The 18,067-nt window shown below is 49.7% G+C and overlaps 1 protein-coding gene across 2 annotated transcripts in view; it reads left to right on the forward strand.

Annotated features, from left to right (window-relative positions):
• Nucleotides 1–18,067, forward strand: part of LOC119462234 (BMP-binding endothelial regulator protein) — a 222,450-nt gene that overhangs the window by 78,715 nt on the left and 125,668 nt on the right. For both annotated transcript variants that reach the window (XM_037723583.2, XM_037723590.2), the window contains one exon: nucleotides 10,396–10,478. In XM_037723583.2, the coding sequence (XP_037579511.1) occupies nucleotides 10,396–10,478 (83 nt within the window). The remainder of the gene's footprint in view (nucleotides 1–10,395; nucleotides 10,479–18,067) is intronic.

The raw sequence follows: 18,067 nt of genomic DNA on the forward strand, positions 1-18,067 counted from the left end.
AATTTATGACAGATAGTACTAAGTTATTATTTTTAGTTATTTACAGTAATATTAACTACGAACTGTGCTTTTTAGCTGTGTTGAACATAAAATAATGTTCAGCGTCATCGATCTCTCACGTTATCTCTGCCTACGGCGTAGAAGTTCAGCTGTCCAGCGATCTGTGACGGCGACGTGCTCATAGCTTCTTTTTTGATGAGCTAAAACAAGTCCTTCGCGCTATGATATCTCGCGTTATTTGTCTCATCGTCCTATCTTGTTTTCTCGTTGTTGTTTTTTTCAATTAGCTTGGCCCGGATTAGCTGGGATACACACTATCTATATAGTGTCTATTTACATCAACCTGGCCGCCATCTTAGGTATTTAGCATGCCAAGAACATGCGTTAAGATAAGGGACAGGCAACAGATGCCACTCACTGTCTGAATCAGTGTAAGCGGAGCTTTAAAAGATTACTGCGCAAACCGGCACACTAGTGTAAGAAGCGCGCAGTCGTTTTCGGCGACGAGCACGTCCCGAACTGACTCGCTCGAAATGATAAAAGCCGCGACGGCGCACAAAGAGCAATGGTAAACAACAAATTGATAACAGTGACAATGCTGTGAAAACCAGTTACTGTCAAAAAGCAAGCCATGTTGATGGCTTATAAAGTTTTAGAATAGGGGCCCCTAAAGTTTGGGGCCACAAAGAGCTTTGCGGGTGTTAGCGTTGGGGCATGCAGGAATGAAGAATTTTGGAATAGGCGTTCTGCGTTTGCGGATAGCGTGTTGCGTTTGCAGCGTCACTACGGCGTCAAAGAAAAGCTGTTATAAATATTAAAATAAAATATACCATTTTATGATAATAAAAGTAATTTAGACTTTCCTGTTTACGCCTTTAACTACAATTTAAAACTTATTCTATTAGCAGCCTGCAACTTGTTGCCCTTAGTTCTGAGTAACCAACTTTACGCACCTTCACCCAGTCAAGTCTATCCGTGATAGGCCTACAGCCATGAAATTGACAATCGAATTCGGAACCAGCGGCGTATAATGAATCAATCTTCATTACACATGTTAGTTGAGAGAAAGCTATATAACCGCAATCTCTTCTTCTAGCTTACGAACTTCACGCGTTACCACGAATCGAGCCCAGTTTTCTGCTAGGTTAGAGCCGTGGCTTCGATGGGCGCCGCCATGTGTGCTTATGAAGCTTTTGGGGTAGCTTTTGGGGCTCCCGCTAAATCGATGAAATAGCGTGCCCAACGCAAAACCCAAGCACAGTTTCCGTCTTGTACATGCGCAGTGGCTTCGGCGCTATTTCTTTGGGGCCCCAATACGTTTCAGGCCCCTATTCTAAAGCTCTAATAATTGCTGGGGCTTTACGTGCCAAAACCACGATATGATTGGGAGGCATGACGCAGTGGGGGCTCCGGAATAATTTTGGCCTCCTCGGGTTCTTTAACGTACACCTAAGTACACGGGTGTTATTCCTGCATTTCACCTTGATCGAAATGCGGCCGCCGTGGCCGGGAATCAAACCCGCGTCATCGAGCCAGCAGCACGACACCTCACAAGCTAAGCTAACACGGTGGGTGAAGTTCATGTGACGTGGTGCACTGATGTCATCGTGGCAAACATGTTTCGATATTGGCAGAATGACTATCTGCATCCATGACGTTACGGGCAAACCATCTAGAAGCAAAAGCACCAGAACCCACCTATGGCTCGGGGTCTTGCTCCCAATTGTTTTTTATACGTTCTCGCATACTTGGCCCACTTCCCCATGTTTTGATTTCTCCGCCCTGAGGAGGATCCTATCTTACGTCCCACCTATCGAAAATAATCTCGAATCTAAGCACGAAGAAAAATTCATCTTGCAGGAAAAGGAAAATGGCAGTATAGCTTCGCGCCAGAAACGTGGAGTAGGTCGAAAGCTGTGCCCGCCGCGATACTTCATCCGGAAGACATGGCCATGAACACATTGGAGCGGGTCATCCACCCGTGCTTCCCTTCTTTCATGTCGGTACCACGATCGCCCGACGGCCCCGACCCTATGTTATTGCTCTCGATTCCTGAGCATAGCCATGTTAGCACAGTGTACTGTGAAAAACCCACTACTCCCAGGTTCATCCCGATGCCCGGGGATCGGGTGCCTAACGGTCAAGCAGGGTGTAAGATTAAGTGCATCAAAGATCAAAGATCGAAGCCACCAGCTCAGACAACGGCGCAGAGAGGGAAGGAAAGGCGAGGGGGGGGGGGGGGGATCATTTCACGCACGCACACACGCACAGCCACGCGGCCGGCTCGGCCAGCTAAAACACAGCCTTCTAGATTTGCTTCCACCCGATCAGAGCCCCTTCTGGAGCGTGGATTAGGGCGCCACTTATAGCCCAAACACAGCCAAGTCGCAGATTTTCAGTAGCCCAAATATAGCCACATAGCCAACTCGTCCAAGTCGACGCCAAAAATTTTTTCCCGTAGCCCAATTTGGCTATATATAGCCAAACCTGGCAACACTGGGCCCATAAATTGGCCAAGCAGGCTCGTGCTCGTACACAACGGTTTTGAAGCATCTACATTGGGTCTGTGTTCCATTTAGAGTCTTGTTGAACTTGTTAACGCAGTTAGCATGAGGTTGAAAAAAATTGCAGCTTCCGTTTCGTCGCCGGCGGTGTGCCTAGTTGTCCCCGCGGCGATGACCAAGAATACGTTTCTAATACTAGCACTGATTTTTTCCTTTCTCTTTTTTCATTCATCTTTAGAGGGCATGACTGGTACCAACGTGCATTTTGTTTCAAAAATTAGAAGGGACAAGAGTCTAGTGTGGAGTGATAGTGACAAGAAAAAGGTAGAGATAAAGGTGCGTATGAGGGTAGGGAGGGCTGCTGAACTCCTTCCAATGGCGTGCTGCCTCTTCTTTCTTTTTGCATACAAAATATCGCATTTCAATCATAGTTAATGTTGCATGCACGAATATATTATTTACGGGAGGAGGTCCAATTCTCAAAGGTCGAAGTATAGGCACCGATGCCAGCGGTGACGTCCCCAACAAAGAAAGCCCAAAGTGGGCAAGAGAGAACAGACTTACAGGTTCCCAGCCGATATATACGAGTCGGCGTCAAAGCGGCACGCCCACTCTGCACGCGCGCGCGCACACACATTTCGCGCCCTGACGCCGGGCTGTCACCTTTTGCGCGCGCCGTCGCGCGGTGGCTGAAGCGATCTAATGATGGCGCCGCTTCTGTGTGTGTCGGCAATTATGATTCTTTTCGCGCTGGAAATCTAATTAATGCGGTCCCGCCCCTCTTGGCGCGCGGCGAAGGCCTCGTCGGCAGCTGTTGCTGCAGGGGCGCTGGGACGCGGCCATACACACCGAACGGACGCCGCCTCACTTCACCTACCTCCCCCCCCCACTTTTGCCACTTAGGCAACGGTGATCTCCGCGTTTGTACCTTTCGGCCTTTCGCTACGCCCACGTGCTTCAGCGCCGTCGAAGCAGCACTATATAGGCGCGCCAAACGCTCCTCGATCGACAGAAACCTGCGCCCTATCTCTTCATGTACTTTCTTTCAAGCTTTTATTTCTCTAGTGGCAGCAACACTTCCTTCTATGCATCCAGTATACTACAGAGTCACAAAAGTGTCAGCACGAGTCACAAAAAAAAGAAGAAAAAGAAAAGCGTATTGCAAGAAAGAGAACCAGGTAAATGAAGAATAAGCTGCATAATTCGCGCGAAAGTAAAATAAAAGGTTCAAACAACAATTTGGGGGCAATGTCGAAGTAACAGTCCCCCTCTAAGGTTTTTCTTTTTTTTCTCTCTCTCTCCTTTCTTCTTTTTTTCTTTTTCTTTCTTTTAATGAGCTGCAGTAGCAGGCGATCAGTGGGCGATTAAAGCTACAAAGGTTCGGTTTCTGTATTTCCCCGCGCTCGTTTGTAAGCGCAAGCGAATAGAATTCGAAAGCCTTAGGAACAGTACTAGTCGGGTAATACTGTCTCCAAATGTTACGTCACAACAGCGCCCCCCTTTAGGAAGCACAACTAGTTTACCCTCCCTGTCGGTTCGGTGTGCTGCGTCTCGATACGCTGGCATCGCCAGCATCTGAGAAGTCAGAGAGCTACACAGACGCGCCTTATATATCTAACACTCCTCCGTGTACCCGCGCTCTTGCTCGGGGCGGTGCCGCCGCCTACGAGCAGAAAAGAGAAGTACTGCATTATGACACTAACGCGCACCGACAGTGAACGCTTCGGTGGTCTCAGCACTACGACGCCTCGATGCCAGCATTCGAAGGGACGCTGGCATCAAGAAGCACTACCAACGCCACCTAGGTGGCGTTCACCGTACTCAGCACAGCGGAGCGTGGCCTCCGCAATTAGCTCTGAAAATGTTTCTGAAGTTGATCGCGGAGGCTGCAATTACGACGCGCTGTACGCGCTGATTTGACTCGGTGACGATTCAGTTACGTGCTTTGTCTTGCGCGTTGTATTAGTGTGTCAGTTACGTGCTTCGTCTTTCGCGTTGTGCTAGCGTGTGCAGCGTAGTGCAGCTTCCATATGCACGACGGTTGCTCATGGTCATCGACGTTGGTAGTCGTGATGGAGGAGACGTTTGTTTTGTTGTTTTTTTAGACCAGTCTGACCGCTGTAGTAACTTCTCCGTTTCTCTCTTTCTCTTTACATTTTCTTTTTCATAACCCATCGCAGTAAAAAAAGTTTCCCACTGTTAACGGTGAAGGCCTTAGCCATGGGACAAACCAAGCACCCTTAAGGGGCTTTGGTGCTCTGTACACCTTTGAGGGTGCTCGGTTTGTCCCATGGCTATTATTCTCACCCTTAAAAGTGTAAAACATTTTACTGTATAGCTATGGTCACGGCCTTCGTCTTTTATTATTATTTTTTTCTCTCAATGTGAACCCACGAAGCGTATTTCGTCTCATCCCTTCTCAGTATCGCGCACGTACTGTTCTTCGTCCAAAAACCTCCACAACCCTTACTGTAGGCACTGCTTTTCCGCATCATCACCAGCAGATACAACAAAAAGGTTCGCACCGGCGTCAAATCCAACAAGTATTCGAAGCCGATCTGGACCGCTTGACCGTTTGTTTAGCGTTTGATTTGTTTATTATTATTTTTTTTTCAATCTGATCTTAGGAAGGTTATTACGTGTTTCGGGCTGTATAACAAACGTCGCTTAGATCGTATGAGCGCTGATGGAGCCGATACTATTGCTATCGTTATATTTTAAGACGGGGCGTATTTCTGTGAACGAGGTGTTAACGAGCTTTTCGTTATACTATCTGTCACATCAACGCTTATACGGCTTTTATCGTTTCCCCGGAGGTCGCACTATCGAAGTTGCTTCACCGATCGCTCTTATTATTTTTGGCCTTCCAGTTCCCTTCTCGGTTCTTTGTTATCGCCAAAAGCTGGGTCCACTTAGAGGGGGCCGCTGGCCTTCACCTGTTGACAAGTGGAGACCGAGTACGGCGAACAGAGTGGCGAAACGTTGTGCTCGTCCACCGCTCTGAAGAAGAACAAAAAATAGAAAAATAAAAAGGAGGCCGTGCATTCCCGTCCTCTGCGCAAAGCTACCGGCTTGTTGTACCCAGAGAGATGGCAACGAGAGATGGTCGGGCACGCCGATCACGTTCCTAGAGAAAAGGGAGGGGGGGCTAACAGGGAAGGGCGGGGCGGCGTAAGGGGGTTCCCATACCTCTCGAGAACGACGACACACTTCAGCGAGCTCGACAGAGCGCGCGCAGCGATGGAAGCGAACGACGAAAGCAAACACAATCGGTCGGGGCCCCCCATTTTTTTTTTTTTTTTTTCGCTTTATCTCTGTGTTTCGGCCGGAGCTACCGGATCACCGGCGCGATCTCCAAGCGCTACGCGCGCGCGGGGCCCGAACGAACGAAAGAGCCGCGGGACAGACCGCGGGAGAACCTGTCACACGAGTCGGCGATTGTCAAGCGCAGCTCAGTGGTGCTGTTGCTTGCCACCGCCGCTTGATGCAGCAGCTCCTGTGGGCGGCTGGCGAGAAGCTCGCGTCAGCAAGAACCGAGAGCGCGCGCGCGCGCGCGCGTTCCGAGGTGATAATTCAAGGGTAATCGGTGCCGCCCGAAGGCCATCGCTTACGCCAGATTGGTATCGCTGCGGGCGAGGCGCGCGCCTCCTCGTTCTCCACTGCGTGCTCGCACGGACCACGTATTTTTTTTTCCCTTTTTTGTTTTGTTTTTCAGCTTCCTGAGCGCGCGCGCGCGCGCGCGTTGCTGATGCGCCGGTGATTTGCATGCCACGCACTCGCGACTTCACGCTACTTTGTTTGTGTGTGTTTTTTTTTTCTTCGTCACTTGTCTTCTCGCCGATACCACGCGAAATCGAGAGACGCCCTTCGAGGGCTCGCCTTTTCATGAGGTTATTTGAACTTTCACTCGCCGGCGTCGTTGTGTGAGCGCGGAGCAAAATTAAATAAGTAAATAAATAAAATAAACAGAAATAAACAAATAAGAAGAAAGAGAAGAGAGAGGGGGGGGGGAGGAGCTTGGAGACGCTGAGGAAGACTAACCTAATCGTACCTGTTCGCGATCGTCGAAAAAAAGAAATAAAGCCTCAGTCGATATACACTACCGGATATCGCGGTGACCGCGTGAGTGCGTGTAGAAAGGAACATCGTTTATTACTTTCCTTAGCAACGTAATGCCGCTCTGACGGGGCTCTCCTCTGCAAGAAGACTGAAATGGCGTCTTCGCTTATGCACGTCACGAAGGATATAACGTCTCTGTGGTTGACGAAGAATACCAAATAACCGAAAGAACGAACGTTACGAGTACGCGTCCAAAAATATATATTCGGCAGGCACAAGGCAGATGCTGATGTATCGCCATGTAGTAAATACAGAAAGGCCGAACTAAACATTCTTGCACTGTGCATGTTGTACAGATGAGCGGAAGAAGTTTAGAGCTAGGGCCTCGCCAACGGCTATTGCAGACAGTTATCTTCCTAATAATATGGCAAACCTTGTTCGCGTATTACAGTGTGCTACGCTAATAGCACACTGAACTCTTCGTATAGGTTGCGCAGTTCCGAGAGACCGAAGAAATCCTCTTAGGTGTTTGATGTCTTCACCACTTCACGCAAATACTAAATGAGTTTCTCTCGGCCATGGGGCTTTCTTTCGCTGCATGCGACCACGTGTGAGTGAGGCACGCCATGCCTTTTACCTGAAACCAACTGGCTGTTGCAATGCGAGTCCGCAATAGACAAGCGATTACTGGACTCGACAGATGTATCAACGAGACCATCAGTGGCGTCATCGGCACATTTCTAGCGCCCGCACCACGAGCGACAGAAAAAAAGAAAAAAAAAAAAGATGAAGCGCGAGGAAAAACAGACAGAAAGCGGGTAGAGAGAGGCAGCTTCGAGGAGCAGCAGCCCGAAGGCAGGAAAAGCGAACCGTATAACCGCGCGTGCCGTTTATCACACATTCCAGGCCGCGCTGCCGTAGCCGGCTGCGCGCAATAAATATATGAGGGCGAGCTAGCGTCGTTATTTAGCGGGCGCAGTCCCAATCGAATACAGTATATAGCGGGGAGAAGCCAGTCTGGGCGGCAGTCTCGGGAAAACCCGGCAGTTTTTACGCGTGCTACAAGCTTCACCGAGAGAGAACCAACGTGCCCGCTTTCCTTAATGTCCGCGCGCCGCTGATCGGCCGGTGCGCGCCGCAATAATTGCGACGAGCGCCGCGCGGGGGCCATTATACGCGGCTCCGCCCGCACTATACGTAAAAGCGCGGCCGCGGCTGGATTTGCATTCGCAATGCGCGGTGCTCCCTCAAACAAACACTTCGCCGCTGCCCCGCTCCTCCCGCGTAATTACGCCGACAGCGGGCGCGCATTGTCTTCGCGGCGCTTCTTCTGCGGCGGCGAACGATTAGCGGCGAGCCGCTCGCGTGTACACCACCGGGAGGCGCGCCCCGGACCTTGGCTGGCGCGAGGTGAGAAGACGCGGTTCCCACCGCGCAGAGATCTCCTCCGCTTGCTGTGCAAGTCACGGAGGCCGGGGAGGTGCTGGCCCCGGCCATCGGAAGGTGACCACCGCAGCAGCGACGGCGCGCGCGCTGCTTAGCGCTGCCATTATGTTAACGAATGCGCGTCGCCCCGCGTGAAGGCAGAACGAAGGGCAGGACTGCTCGTCCCCTTCCTTTCGCACCACGAGGGCCATCGGCGACGCGTCACTCATCGGCACCACGCCGCGGGTCACTGCGCGAAGAAATGCAATTTCCGCTTTGTGCCTCGGGCCAGCGGCGACGCCGTATTTCAGCGTGGTGCGAATTTACCGCAGGTCCCGTTACCCGCTGCTGTCCGAAGCCACTTAGCAGGGCAAGAAAGGCCCGTTTTGAGTTATAATGCGTTCTTGAGGTTGTTTGCGTAGAGCTAACAATTGAGGAGGTACAAAGTACAAGATAATTTAAATAGCGCGAGGACACGCTACTGATGCTGCAATGTGGACGAACCCTGTAAGGTTGCGGTGCATTGGTGTGTCACCTGTAGGATACCCTTCCTCCAGCACTGGGCCGTGTTTGACCTAACTAACATGAACTCATCTGTATGTCTTTCACAGACGAGCCACAGGGAGAGACGTCGTTTTTTAAGCGTCTCCAAGTCCGAGTCGTCGCTATCGGAGTCCAGCTGACTCCACGGCTGTGATTGACTGCAGTTTTCTGGACCCGTTATGTGGGCCACCAACAGTGGTGTCTGGCGTTATCTTGCGGTGCAGCGATTCAACTCTCCCAGGCCAAGGAGAGAGAGAGAGAGCGCGCATAAATGTGCGTGTCGGTTTGAAACTAAACTCCACCAGTCACGCAGTACCATTCACAGCGGCCCAAACGTATGTCGTCTAGAGCTATAGGTTATTACAGGAAGCGTGCGTCTGGAAGTGTGCGTCTGGTCCAAGGCAGACGAAGGTGGCATTCTTGTAGTGACACGCGTGGCACCCGAAGCAAGTAAAATACGAAGTTTTCCTTGCCTCTTCCCCGTGGTTTGGAGTTCGTCGTTGTTTCCTCGACGGCTATATTTGTAGATACATATAGACAAGAGAGGCAAATGGGCATGTGCCCGAATAGGCAGTCTGCTGCTGGCAACTGTCTAGCCTAGTAGTCAACTTGGGTCACTCAGCTGTGTGTTACTGATACATGCGCCCGAACAGACAACTTCGGCACTGGGTTGTGCAACTGGGTTTGTGGTACTGGGTACATCCATTTCTGGCCAATCCCCCAGAAAGGACGTGCCACTGCGGCAAAAAGGTATGAAGCCCTAAATGTATTTGGAGATATGCGTCGTCTTTCTCAGTGCATACAACTCTCGTCAACATTCTTCCCTGGGCAAGCATCATGCACCGCCTACGTCCTCGTGTCTCAAGCTCGACCGCTTCTTGTTTCCGCAGTATACAAGACACAGTATAGACCGGAAAAGAAACGGGAGAGAGGTAATAAACGAACTTCAAAGAGATGCACAAAATTGCGCAACAACGTCTTCAGTTTCATAACCCAGTTATCTCATTAGACGGTCCTTCCGGACCACTCTATCCGTGTGCTTGTCTCCGAGGTGCAGCTTTTTGCCTGCTGGGCATGTGCCAGCCTCAGGAGGGGCTAAATTCGGCTCATTTCTTTTAATAAGCGTCACTGAGACTTGTCCCCACCACGCTGTCTGCTCGTCAGCAACGAGCAGCTCGTCACCGCTGTTGCCGGCTCGACATCGTGCATCATCATCTTGCCGTCTTTACGCGGCCATTGTGTCTTTTATTCTCGTAAAACGACTGGAGTAGCATGGCTGCAGCACCTCCCGAAGCCGTGCTCTGCGTTTTTCATCTAACCGGCAATGTCACATTACAGTTCTTTGTTGAAGATGTGATCGGTCTCACTTTATTGAGTCAATTCTGCTATATAAGGACTTCCGCGCTTTAATATATATCTCGAAAAGGAAAAAAAAAAAAAAGAAGAGATAGAAGAAATAGCACCGCGCTTGTATGACAAAAGATTACTCTAAGTGCGATAAATATGATGTCGTCGCCAACGTCTGTGGAAGAACTTTCTTCCAACTGGAATGGTCCCATTCAACGCAAGAAATTCAAACGTTCGCGTACCGCTCGCGAATCAGCCACTCATTAGAGGTCACTCTTAAATTTTTCATTTTGTTTCGCACCCTTGTTTTAGCGTGTGCCACTTTTTTTTTTTTTTTTTTCTCCCGCGACCTTGCGACTTGCTCTATAAGTCGCCGCGAGGAGCTGTTTACGGGGCAGTCAGTGCGTGATGTGCGAGAGTTTTGCCTTCATTGGCGCCCACCATATACGAAATGGCGGTGCGCAATTCGTAACGCTGACGCCTCTCTCTCTCTCTTTTCTCTCTCTCCCCCTCGCAGGAGATTCGATCAAGTGCGGAAACGAGGGCCAAATCACGTACGTCCCTGGCATCTCGACAAAGTGTATCACCTGTAAGTGCCAGGTAGGCAGTGGTTCCCTGTGTGCGTCCACGCGTCCTCGGACTTCCCGTTTCTCTTGTTTCCAGCTTCGCGCCCCAGTCCACACAAATATCGTGCCTAGCTTGAGCCAGATGGCGGAAACCTCTGGCTGTGCTTGTGCTGAAAGGCAGAATACAGCAACACGTACGCCTGACCTGTATAAAGTAATAGGTATACTAGTCGAGAAACGTCTTAAAACAAGCATGCCTGAATATGCCGGTTAATGACTCGACTGCGTTACGTGGCAGTCGCTTTCTCTTTTTCTTTTTTTATATTATTTAATGAAAGTGGATTTCTCTGGAGTCGGAATACTGTATTATATGTACCCATTTAAAGTAGAACTTGTTGCCACAGTCCTGGGCTCCTAGGCTCCGTAATCTTTCGTGGTTTGTGTATAGCGTCACTTAAAAATCATGACCCTATTTAGCAGTTTCTCCATGCGGCAGAACACGCTGCCGTGCGCACCCCCCCCCCCCCCAAAAAAAAAAAAAAAAAAAAAAAAAAAGAAGGCGGAGCACAGTATTTGGTGTGCGGTCGAGTATCGCGTGGGTGTGTGCGTGTGCGTGTGCGTGCATGCGTGCGTGCGTGTGCGTGCGTGCGTGCATGCGTGCGTGCGTGCGTGCGTGGTTATCCGTTGCGCTTGACTGGGCCCGCGGCCTTGTGTGCCATACGATGCACTTTGCAGTGTCGATTGGTGGTTGAGAAGAAGGGCTGTTGTTTCTACGCTTACTCATTTGATTTGCCCGTGCAGCTATGGTTGCGGCGAATGAACTTCGAGATTAGAAGTCAAGGAAGTAGAGTAACACCGGACTGATAGTTTCGGCTCCACAACCATGGGTGGTGCAGCATAATATATCGAGTACTGCGGCTAAAAACATCGACGTGCCCAACTTAAAGTTCTAGTGTACGTCGAGTAATTTCAGATCTCACGCACGAAAACGCACGAAATTAGGGAGGGCCTTTTTTTTCTTATATATTTTATGTGTGTTTAATTTATTATTAGTTCAAATTCTGTTGGTAGCCCGCGCTCTCGCGGATATGACTGTCTTTCGCTGTAAGCAAAAGTGCTTGTCGCGCTTATGAAGTATTTTGCCATACTGCTGCTCCATATTAGCCCACACCGCTTCTACAAAGACCGTACCTTGATTTCCATTTTGCCGAATAACGCTTTTGCTATCAGTGTCTGCCTGAATACAGTCCGGCAACGCTGAGGAACAGTTGTTATGCGTCATGCTAACATTAATATTAATAAATTATACTGCTAACAGTATTAACCGTGCAGACAGTGTTATCAGTAGCACAGCACTCTGCTGCTAACAGTATTAACCGTGAAAACAGTGTTATCAGTAGCACAGCGCACTGCTGCTGTTGCTGTGGTGATAAACCCCGGAAGCACCCTGCTTCTGGATTTTATCACCACACGTCGGCAGGCTGGGGCACCAGTATAACTGCTACATAGAGGCACTGCATGTATGTACATGCTCGCATATATAAATATGATGATAGCAATAAACGAATGGCTCATAAGTCTGTATAAGGGAGCGAGGTAATTAGAAGGGAAAAGAGTAAAATTACAAACGACGTTCAATTCCTATAGGGTTGGTCTAATTTAATGCTGACAGAATTTAAAATAAAGATCGCCCGTGGGAGAAACCTCTATTCCACTGCTTGAGCTGGATTATTCGAAGAGGCGGACGAGATATTGTAACGCATAGTTCACTAATTAACAAAGTTTTTATAATTAACTCTCTGACTAATTACCTTACGGCACTTATTGCAACAATTGGAGCCAATGCGTTCGCGAGGCATATCCACTTGGAAAGAATTCTGGGGATGACACCAATTTCGAGATATGCGTTCTCAAAGTGTGCGACAAAGTGCATCGGTGTTCCAGTTAAATTTGTGCTGCTATGTATTATAAGGCGTTGTGTTTTAAAAAATAAAGTAGAAAGAGAAAAAAAAAGACCCCATAGGTTCGACAGCATTGCAGTTTGACGGCGCTTGTCTAAGGGCTGGTACTAGTTTCAAAACTCGTTTCTACTGATTGTGCATGGAAAACTGTTTGGTTTCAATTCAGAAACTGCAATATGTGCCCTAATATTTAAATGCAAATTGATTAGTGAATTTTGCCAATTATGCATTTCAGTTTGTTGTGCAATGAATGTCGCACTATTCTAGTAATCTAGCTCACTGGTTTCAATTATGCTGACAGGGTTGTTTTTTTTAATTCTGTTAACTATAAAATAAAACAGCCTTTGCACAGTAACTACGCGTGACTCCAACGAAGTGTAGGCGAACCAACATGAATTCTTTTGTGCAGTTCGCATGTGTGCGAAAATAAACTAACTCTTTTTTTTTATATATAACCCTGCATGCGGTCGTCCTAGTCCTTTCAATATTCTTATATTCCCTGCGCATTCCCTGAAGGCCTCTTTCGTTCACACATTTTAACCCCCCCCCCCCCCAAAAAAAAAAAAAGAAAGAAAACAGAGAGAACGGAAATAGAAAAGATAGCTTTGCATGGAACTTACTCACCCTGGAAGCTAAGCTAAGAAGAGAGGAAGACAAGAGATGGGAATACTCGAAGACAAGAGATGGTGTTCATTTCTTCAGCTAATGGAGTCGCAGGGCCCTTTACATGTGTACTATATTTGTCCAAAAGCTGCTGATAATGAAAAAGAAACATGCAGCTAAAGAAAATGCAAACGTAGAGCTCACTCATCGACACAAGTCTGCGTCCGAATGCCAAGACCGTGCCAAAAAATCTCGGAGTAAGCGGGCAGGGCAGTAGCTTTTGCAGAGTAACTGACCCTTCGTGACATTTACATAAGAGCAACTGAACGTAAACTAAACATCAATAAATTACTTACCTCAGAACGATCAGAACGATACGCAGTAGACATTGGAGCGCTCCTTTTCGTCGACAAACTTTCTTCTAATTATCCTAATTTGCGTCGTTTGCTTAGGAGAGTGTGACGACGAATTTCCATGACGAATTATTTTAGGTGACACTGATGCATCATTTTAAAAAATGTGAAAGAGGCATCATTGTTTGAAATTTTAATCACGCTGAGCATAAGACAACTCCTAACTGTGTGTTCGTATACTCAGACATATACCGCGCGCCCGACAATCACACGCAGTTCGATGCCTTAACGGCTTTGAGTGACGAGTAATTGAGACCTAAAACGGCTACTCCGAACTGTGATCGATACTGCATTAGGTTACTATGCAGAATATTCAGTCTACCGGTACAAAACCCTGAATCCGGAATTCCACTCTGCAGTCGATGAGCAACGTGAGGCTGATGAACCACTAATCAGCTCAAGGGAGCAAAAACAAAACACACTTACAGTATGTCATGGGCACTGCGTGATAACTTGAAACAGCTTCAGCACAGCTACATTGCACGGAAGCGCTGTCATTAATACGGAATCAAGGCGCTCCTAAAGCGGCGTTTGGTGCCATTCATTACAACGGGATAGTTGTATAGCAGAAACCTCGCGTGCAACGGGTCTGGACATGTGCTTAATCATAGTGCGACAAGAAATCCGAGAAGGAAAGGCTATCAATCATATAGCTTTCGTCGACCGAGTGTTGCGTGCATCGGAAAGCAGGAAAGACGGCTTAATTAAGGCTTGCAACCGCCTGTCTGTATACCTGAAAAGACACGCACTGTCAAGTTGCCCTATACACGAAACCATGGGCGTGAGCGCGTGCAGTTTCCTCTTCTCACCACAGAGATCGTGTGCGCGGTGGCACGAGAACTTGGCGCGAGCTTAGCAGTTAAGAAAAATTGGGAGTTAAACTAGGGTTGCTGAAAAATATTTATTTAGCAGTTGCTCGTTACTTAGGCAGAACAGCACAACTCGGGGCGGAGCTCGTGCCTTCGACCGCAAAGCAGACACGCGACACACATAGCGCATACATATGGTGTATAGAGTTCTGGAGTTGTGAACACAGGCGAGCGCCCCGAGGGATCAGGTCTTAGCGTTCGCTGTCAGCGCACCTTGTGTCTGCACTAAGCGGATGAGTATGTGTAGGCATACACCTGCGGTTTTGTGCCGATGAACCGAGAGCTCTGGCCCGGGGCAGGTCGGGCCGGCAATGCGGAAATGTGTGCGCGCGCCTTTTTTCCTTAATGAGGTCGCCTCAAAGAGCCTCTAATTGCGCCGGCAGCGACGAGATGTCGCTCGCAGCGGGCCCGTCCGCGGCCAAATACTCGGGCCTGCAATATTTCAGGCACCCTGTGTTGTTCTTCGGCCGGATGCGGTCGAGATTCGGCCCGCGAGTGGCGCCAGCCGAGCCAAGGTTGAGTTCGCATCGTCGCCCCCCCCCCCCCCCCTTTCTTCCCTTGTGCCGCCGAGGGGTGGGGAGAGACGCTTTCATCGCCGTCGCGCGCTTTACACGCGCATAGTGGCCCGCAATTGTGTTCCACTGGCGCAAACACCGACGACGGCTCGGCGCGCTGAGCGCTGGCACGCGCCCGCGCGCGCCCGGGCCGCCCGCGTTCTCGCGAGCGAGCGCCTTGGGTGAGGAGCCGCAGAAGCTCCGCTCATCTGGCGGAGGCCCGAAATGTTGCCGGAAGTTCCGCGTGCAGCGCTGTTGCTTTTGCGCCGGTTACTTCTTCTAGTTTCGCTCCAAGTCTGCCCTCAAAAGTGAGTCCAGGTGCACAGGCACGGCTCATTTGCGCACAAAGACGCCGACAAACGGCCTGGCGCTGAGGCATTGGAACTTGCGCGGACGCGCGCAACTGTACTGCTTGCAGTGAGGCAGCTGTAACGGTAACAATAACATTAGCCGCTGTTTAGCCTTCCGAAAACAAAACGGCCGCTTGGTTAGCTCGCGAAACTCGTCAAGAGTGCGCCGACATATATATTTGCAGCTCTTTATTTTCATCTGTCGGTGATCGATTATTCCGCGTTCTGGCTTTCTTCCGAGCGTCGCGCAAGAAAAATGCGCCCCGTAGCATGAAACCTCGCGAACTTCGCACCAACAGAAGAGGCACGCAAGCAAACAAACAAGCAAAAATAAACACGCCGAACGTAGGCGAAGCCTTTGTTTTCGCGTGGACAACAATAACAATACACATGGATGAAAAGCTACGTTGCGCTTCCAACGTCCTGTTATAAAATTAGCGCGCGCCTCCAAAGGCGGAACGGGTCCGTTTACCAATGTTACCCTGACTGCAGCTATACCTGTAACGTCGTGTGTATACGGGGCTCTCTGCACATTCAGTATTAACGGTAGCTTGCGGCGAGTAGTCGCCTGCCTCAAATCGTTTGCGCGACCTGGCTTGCGACGCGATATAATACGCCACGCGAGAGACGTTCCTTTCGCATTCATGTAGACGCGCGGCTCGAGACAGGCGGCTCTGCTCGACGGCACCGTCCGTCGCCGCGCGAGCCGAGGAAAGCGCGGCAGCTAGCAGCAGTGACGCAACGCGCCATAGGCGTGCCTCGTCACTGCTGCTGCGAGGTTTCCGCCAGCCTCGCCGGAGGCAGGCGCGCCACTTGCCGGCAGCATGCGCCGCACTTTTCGCTGCAGGCATCTGCGAATAAACGCGGCGGTCGAGGACGTCGTCGCGCTGTTCCTGCAAGACATCCTCGGGCGATCCTGCGCCGTGCTCGTTGGCCAACCCTGGCCACATGACCCGCTTTTTCCCGTATACATACCGGAGCGAGCAGCACGATTAATCACTCTCTTTGACCTCGCCTCGCGCAAAAGTTCGCGCTAATGTTACTCTTTTATCGCTATAGCACACGGCGCTGTGACGCCTCTGACGATGACAGTGTGCCTAGCTCCGATGCGCCATAAATTATCAAAACGCGAATAAGGCAAAATAGATTCGCGTTTCCGTGTTTGTCGTTGCGTGAGGCATCGACGCGTGACTCACTCGCGTACGCTGGGGTTGGTCATGTTGGTCGGCTGGCTGGTTGGTTGGTTGTAAAAAAAAAACGAACTGGCGCTTCTATAGCCTTGCAAACGTATTGCCGGCATAACGGCTCCGCCTGAACTCCGTATTGCAGCTCTGTGGCCCTCAGCAACTGACCAACAACGCCAGTCTCATCTAAAAAACATGGCAGACGCTGTCCATGCGTCTGCCATTCTTGGACTATGAGTCAGTTCTTGAACCATACAGTTTCAGCATTTTCCAAGGGCACGTTCCACTTTCTCAGGCTGCGCACCAAACTTATCTTTGAAAGATGCGCATGCGTTCGCAAGTATAAAGTTAGCCACGCATTCCTTGACGTTCCAACGTGAGCGCAGTGACAATGATACGCGTTGTAGCTTATGCAGCCAAGCTGCCGTGTAAGCACAGTCTGCACGACTTTCGCTCGTTTTGTTCTCGTTCGCGTCTCCTGTTTTGTTTCGGCTAACAAAGTAAAGTACGCATTACTAATTGAATATAACTTATTACTTGAGACTGCGGCGTTTATGTCGATATTACTCAACGACACTTTTGATTTGGCAGCGCGCTCGCTACCTTCGATCACGGCGTCACTGAGTGCATGACGTGGTCGGATAAATCTCAGCGGGCTTTAGCCACCTAGGCACTCTGCCCTGCAAAGCTTATTGGTGGTACAAAACTGGCTTTGCTTTAGCACTTTTCTGTAGAAACAAATGGCCACCGAATTCACAAAGGTTTTCGTTCATAAGAACTGCTTGTCACTGGCTGAGCCCCTTAATAATATGTTTGCAATTCCGATTGGCCAGCGTCTTCCGAACCGCTCTGGCGTATGAAATGCTTTGCGAATACGGAAGAAACAGCATTTGCGTCTAAAAACAATGAATTAACGCTATTAGTCAACAAGTAAGCATTTGCCCAGTGGGATAAACTCAAAACGCATAACGAAAAAAAAAGCAAAAGGCGAACAAAGGATGTTAATAGTATCTTGCACATTCTACGCGAGACTGCATCTCACATGTATCGGAGTGTCTCGCAGTAAAATGACTTCGACATCAACTACGTACGATTCATTTACTTTTGTGCAGACAATATGCAAGGAGGCGGAGAGAGAGTGAAAAAAAAAAAAAAGAACGACGTCACTTAAGCCCGTTTCGAATCTACTGTTTCAGCTGCAACGTTCGCGAAAAGTTTATGCGTTTACACGCAACGTCTATTTCGCTACCCCGAAACCATGCAGAGAAGGCTCCGCCGGAATGACCTGTTCACTGCACGGTAAATAGACAGGAGGGGGGTTCTTGTAATTCGATAGGCTGTTCTTTTTTCTGCTACTTATGACTTGGGGAAAATTCCGCGCCTACGAGACCCCCTCCGGCAGCGGAGAGTGAAAGAGCCGTAATAGGCGGTTCGCCGGCAACAGGAGACCCATTTTCGGTTCCCCTCGGAGGGACACCGGCGGAATTCCTCTGCGTAACTCTTTGTCTGCGCCTGATTTATGCGCACGGCCAGCGGAGGCATCCGTTGCCCCCGAGCCCCCATCTCTTTTCCGCGCCGCCCTTCGCGCTGGCCCTTCGTATTTCTCATCTTGCCAAATAGACGACGCCGCAGACTGCGCGGCGCGCTGTAATGGAGCCGCGGGAACCTACGTTTTACGGCGCGCGCGTC

This window comes from Dermacentor silvarum, chromosome 1 (genome assembly GCF_013339745.2).
Source record: "Dermacentor silvarum isolate Dsil-2018 chromosome 1, BIME_Dsil_1.4, whole genome shotgun sequence".
Lineage (NCBI taxonomy): Eukaryota > Metazoa > Arthropoda > Arachnida > Ixodida > Ixodidae > Dermacentor > Dermacentor silvarum.